At 34.0% G+C, this 6,000-nt stretch overlaps 1 protein-coding gene across 1 annotated transcript in view; it reads right to left on the bottom strand.

The window, feature by feature from the left end:
• Nucleotides 1-1,142: 1,142 nt before the first annotated feature.
• Nucleotides 1,143-6,000, bottom strand: part of Abca13 (ATP binding cassette subfamily A member 13) — a 437,088-nt gene continuing 432,230 nt past the window's right edge. The window contains exons 61-63 of the mRNA XM_071608614.1: nucleotides 4,868-4,973; nucleotides 3,473-3,610; nucleotides 1,143-2,806 (exon numbers count right to left, since the gene is read on the bottom strand). Of these exons, the coding sequence (XP_071464715.1) occupies nucleotides 2,711-2,806; nucleotides 3,473-3,610; nucleotides 4,868-4,973 (340 nt within the window). The 3' untranslated portion in view covers nucleotides 1,143-2,710. The remainder of the gene's footprint in view (nucleotides 2,807-3,472; nucleotides 3,611-4,867; nucleotides 4,974-6,000) is intronic.

Here is a 6,000-nt window from a genome sequence, read left to right as displayed (position 1 = left end):
CCTCTCAAGCCCAATGATTAAGGTTTTAAAATCTGATTCCATTGCCAATTTTTGTAGTGCCTACCATTTACTTACATATGTAGATTGGGTTCAATAAATATTACTTAAAGGAATGAATACATGATTGCTTTGTGTGTTTGTGTATGTGTATGAAAAGGCCTTAAATTATTTAAGTGGATAAATCTAAGTTTTAATTCTCCATAAGCAAAAGTTCACTGAGCAGAAATACTACAAAAGATCAAAGCAAAATCCAAAGAAGAAACATGTTCAAATCAGTTTGAATATTTAAAATTTCCTCATCTCCTGATTTGGGTAGGACAATTTGTGATTAAGCTAGTCTTCATGTCATTTCCATGAACACTATAGTGTGCATGTGGTGTGTATGTGTGTGTGTGTAGTGTGTATATGTGTTTTGTATGATGATTTGAAATGGTCTTGTTAAGCTATTTTTTTTAATTTAATACCCATTTTTTAAAAGCAAACTATAACCTTAAGCTACCTAGTCTTTACTATTCTAAAAATATGTTCCTTACTTGCTTTTCACAATCTTGATTTTATAAGACAACTTTAATACATTAACTGTTTAAATAATTGGATAAAGATGAACTATATAATAAATGCCAGATTATAGAACTGAAATAAGCACCCTTATCTCTGACTTATAAAATACTCAGAATGATTTCAGTAGAAAATAGTTTGTTTAAAAAAAAAGTCTCAGTTGTATGACCTTCAGCCCAAAGGTCTTAAGACAAATGTTTAACTCCAAAGGCATAAAATATCTGTATGACTTATGAATGCAATGACATTTTCAACATTAGCATAAGATTTGACCTTTGTGTCCAGTCTTCTGGGATGTGGAGTTTTAGCATGTTGGGTTTCTTTTTCTTCCTGTTTATTGTTCAAAAGCATACCTTGAAGCATAAACTGCAAGAATACAGCAGTTCAAAGACCAGAAAAGAACCCCTAAGAGCAGAACATAGCAGAGAAAAACTCAATTAAATTTTAACCTTTCAAACTTTAAAAGATCTGGAGTAGTTCCATTTTCTTCTTACCTGAATTAAATTGGATCCCTAAAGACACAAATAAAGATGCAAGGAAATATATTGGCAAAAACACAATTACATTCCAAGAACCAGGCTAAATTACAGCACACCTCATTTATTCACTGCAGTATAAATATATCCGTGTTTCACAAATTGGTATTTATTGATTCAACAACAAAAAGAGATTACATCTTCCATTTTGACAATGAGACTATGTTAGAATTGGAGGGAAAAAATCATAAAATCTTAACTGTAACTCTTTTAAGAGAGCATAATTCATGTGATACATGAGAATAAAAATCAGTTACATCAAAGCTACACATGATTGGCTTAATCCTTACCATTCAAAATTATGTCTAGTACAAAATGATATTCAGGAAAGACAAACTTAATTAAATCTTGCTGTAGTAAACAAATGTCACAATGTCTTTTTCTTCTATCACAAGCTACTAGTACTCAATGATAGTGCCAGATAGGGTCAAATTTTATAATAAAATTAATGTGGTCTTTCACTGAGGTTTTAGAAAAATGATGTTAGAGAAATGTTCAAAAATATCTCACTTGGAAACATTTTCAGTAGCAGATATATTGATTTTATATACTTTACTAAGTATAACATATAAATTTTCATATTAATAGAGGTTTTGAAAGCCACATCTTGAGGATAAAAATTCTGAGAATGACATATCTTTTAAAAAATATTTAAAATATATTTTAAAACCAATATTGAATTACTACTTCCTGTATTGACTTTACCTTTATAATTAAAAAGAAACAAGACATCTCCTTTGTTCTCAAAGTGGGATATCTTTGTTCAAACTCAGATTGCTGGGCTCCAGGCCCAGGGTTTGAGGTTCATCAGCTCTGAAATTGGGCCTGAGAATTACAATGTTCCCAGAGTAAGCCAATGCACCTAATATGGGAACTACCACCCTTTGAAAATATCATTGGCTTAGAATAACAAAGAAATAATTCTTCCAAATTCTATTTCTTGTTATATCTCTATATAATTACAATCTGGTAAAACTGTTATAAATGACACAGAGCAACTAATTTGATTTCTTTAATTTTGCTTATTGGTTCACCAAAAATGCTCTGCAACTCCTATTTCTAAAGCATATTTTATATAAAAATAATGGGCAATTTTATCATCTTATGCCATATACCATACAGCTTTAGGAAAAGTTTGCATTTAAATAATTGAGTTTTGATTTTAAAATATGTAACCACATCGATCAAAAGACAGTCCTTGATACTATTTCCTATATAAATAAGCTAGGAATTTCCCCCCCAATGGTGTTTGGGGGGAAAGACACAGTTTCCTTAAGAGAAAAATGAGACATTTGGCATGGACAGTCAGGGACAGCCTTTAAGCCCCAGAGTGTCTCAGCTTGGACTCTGTTAATTCATCCCTGCCTTTGTCACAAAGAAGCTGGTGGCCACCCGATGTGGGAAAAGTAAATGTGTTGGAGGAATCAACCCAAAAGTCTATGGAAAAAGTGACCTTTCAGTTTGCCGATTATTAATAAACAGAGAGTTTCCAAATAGACAGTGACAGAGAGAATAACTTGACTGCCTGGAGCATGTCTTTCAGCCCTCAGCTGTGCATGTGTGTTTGATCTTTGAATATTAATTATAATGAAAGTCAAGGGATTATTCCTTTTTGGTTAAATAGAGAGATGATACGGGCGGTGACAGTCAGTGGAAAGATCAAGAGTAGAGTGTGGAGTCCGTTGCTGTTCAGTAGCAAAATTAATAAATACCTGAAAAAAATAATGAAAATAATTGCTTATTTGTAAGTACAGTCTGTCTCTGGATTTCAACTATCAGAAGGGGAGAGAATGTCTCAGAATACTGCCAAAACAGCCCCCAAATCTCTCAATCAGATAGCCATGCCATCCTCTCCTTCATCACCCTAAACATACAAATCCATTCAGGATTCAATTCTGGGAATGATAAATATTTCTGGGTGCTTAATGAATTACATGGAAATTCTCAATACCTTAAGTATGGTTTCAGAAAGAAGTTGTGATATAGTTTTACATTTCTAGCACTCTTAGTCAACCAAGCACTTTTTGTTTCCCTTTTGTTAGTTATCATTCAGTTATAGTAGGGTCCAATTAATCTTTTAGAGACTGAGTAAAGTGGGGAAGGGAAGGTTAATAGTTTATGATTTGACTTACTGCATGTCATTTGTAATTATAAACAGATTAAAGTCCTAGGAATGTACACCTTGAGTGGGGGGCCCATGGAAAACAAAGCTTCTAATGCTCACTATCTTTATTAGAATTTTGTAAGAGTGAACAAGGTTAATTAAAAGAAATGTTGAGCTGGAGAAGTAATCTGACAAAATTTTTAAATTTCCTAGATGTGGTATGCCTGATGAGCATATCAAAATGCAACTTGCTGACTCATTCAAGGTACTATACCTGGTCCAGAGTGGTCTGATTAATAGAATAATGCTTGATGTTCAAGAAGGTCTTATTGTCCTCTAGAACTTTGAACAAATCAGCCAAGCATCCCCGTCTTTTTGGCACATGATACTCCAATAAATTAAGGCGCTGTCCCTAAGATCCAAAAATTAGAAAGTGTCATATGATGGGCAATCATTAAACAAAATTGATTACATTGCATTGAATCTCCAACTACACTCAGATATGTTTTTTTTTATTTTTTAATCAAGTCACACACATAGTACGAATGAGCTAGTTAGCTTCACTTTTGTGAGCCTCTAATGAATATTTGTTGATGACAATTTACCAGGAGGTATATTTGATAAATGTCATTCACTTGGGTTGAATTGCTGTTCTGCCCCTGCTTTGACCCTCACTTTGCCATAAGCACAGGAAGGACCTCTTTAAAGAGTCAAAAGTTGCCTACAGATATTACAGAAGTAAGAAGTTAATGTGGCATAATAGAGGTATCTGGAAGTGCCCTGAACTTCACTTCAGGACATGTGCTTATTAGCTCTCAGAGGCCCTCTCCACTAGCTGAGCAACTCTTGGCTTGATATCTAACTGCTCTGATCCCGTTTTCATGTATGCCAAGGGAGGCTGTGACAGCTATATTATAGGGCTGTTCAGAGTGGTACTAGAGCATGAATGGTAATGTTTTACACAGCAGACTTCTTCCTTCCACGAAATGCTTGTTGTTGGAATAAGTAGGTAAGACTTATATTTTATGGACATGTTAGAAGTGATGATAACTTAGGATTACAGTTTTCCAAAAGAATTGTAGACAGTATTTCTAAAAATTTAATGTGCATAAAAATCATCTGGTCACCTGTTTAAAATGCAGATTCAGATTCAGATTCAGTAGGTTGGAACCTGAGATTCTGCACACCTAAATAGTTCCCAGGTATTGAAAATGCTGATGGTCCAGGGGACCACACTTAATTATATCAAATTAAAAGAAGATTATGATCTCAACCACGGGGTTCTTCTTATGAAATAATACTAAAATCACGACAGATATAAATCTACAGCAAATATAGGGAAGAAATTAATTTTTGCTACCTTCAAACCTGAACAAAATAAACTATGCAATAGAGTTGTGCCCACTGGTTAGAGGGGTAAATATATAATTTTAATCTTCTCTGTGAAATCCAGCAAGAGACCAAGCAGGTGTTACTCCTCAGAGTGGCCAGGCAGTATAAGCTTATCCATGCTACTTTGGGTAGTAAAGCATGGACAATATTCACATGAGGCCAAGATAACAGGGAGTAAGTTTATCATGACAGTGTAGAATAAAAACAGAAAAAATACAAATGCATTTCGAATATGTTTTCAGATAAAAACAAAGACAATGCAGAATATTAGTCCTACCTTAAACTGAATTCCTGGAAAATGGAGCTTTAAGCAATCAGAAATAGTGCTTGGTTGATTTGCTTCCTCACACAGCCAAACATTGACAGTGTAACCATCGCCAAACCTGAGAGTTGAATAAAATTAAAATATGGTTATTATTAGACATATATATTCTACATTGACCTAGGATGGGGAAATTCAAAGTTCATTTTCATAGAGAGTTAGAAAAAGAAAGACACTCTTCCAAATGGTTGATATATTTTGGATTCTCAAAAATTTAATATAGATCAATTAATTGTAAGCCAGTTCCACATTTACTGTCATCCATTTATATTGACACAGACACTGATTTAACTTTAAAAAAAAAAAAATCAGTAAGTCCTGGAATCAACCCCTACTCAATAAAGAGGGAAGGTGAAAATGCAAACCATGAAAGCAAAGTGCTGAGTTAGAGGATGTCAGAGGCTGGGCTGGGAACTAGCCCTGAGAAGCATTATTTCTGGCTTTATTGCTTCAAGGTCTGTAATGATTAGAATGTGGCTGAGAGAAGATGAAAGGGAATGCATAAGTAATTTATCCAGGCACTTTTTTGTGTGTTATGTAAAAGAATTCTCCCAATAGAACTTCAACCCAGGCACTGATCCTAACATTGCAGAGCTAAGGATGGTATTTCCACTAGTGCCTGAGCAATAACCCAAGGTTATAGTCATACCTGGAGTGATCTCAAATAGTGGTCTCTAAGAACGTAAAGGGCTTTCAAAATCTTTTTTGTGTTATTCTACTGCCTCATCCCAGATTCCTAGAACCATGCTGGGCACATTGTAGCATCAGAATAAAGATTTCTTCAATAAACAAGTACTTGAAAGAACTATTATGACTTAACTTTTTTGTTTTGTTCACTGATACATTAATTTCAAGTATCAGACACAGTACTAGCACTTACTGCCTAGCACAATACCTAACACTGATAGATATTCATTTGGTGAATGAATGAATGAAAAAAATGGCTTGCCCCAAATCTTACAATAACCATTTACTTATATAACATTGCTGGGGAAATATATTGCATTTACATAAAGTTTCCCTAAGTAAGGTTGACCACATGCACTTAATATGGTTTTATCATTTTTTTTAAGTCTATGTAGTGAAAT

This window comes from Marmota flaviventris, chromosome 1 (genome assembly GCF_047511675.1).
Source record: "Marmota flaviventris isolate mMarFla1 chromosome 1, mMarFla1.hap1, whole genome shotgun sequence".
Lineage (NCBI taxonomy): Eukaryota > Metazoa > Chordata > Mammalia > Rodentia > Sciuridae > Marmota > Marmota flaviventris.
The sequence above is the reverse complement of the archived record's forward strand: the minus strand, read 5'-3'. Positions and strand labels throughout refer to the sequence as shown.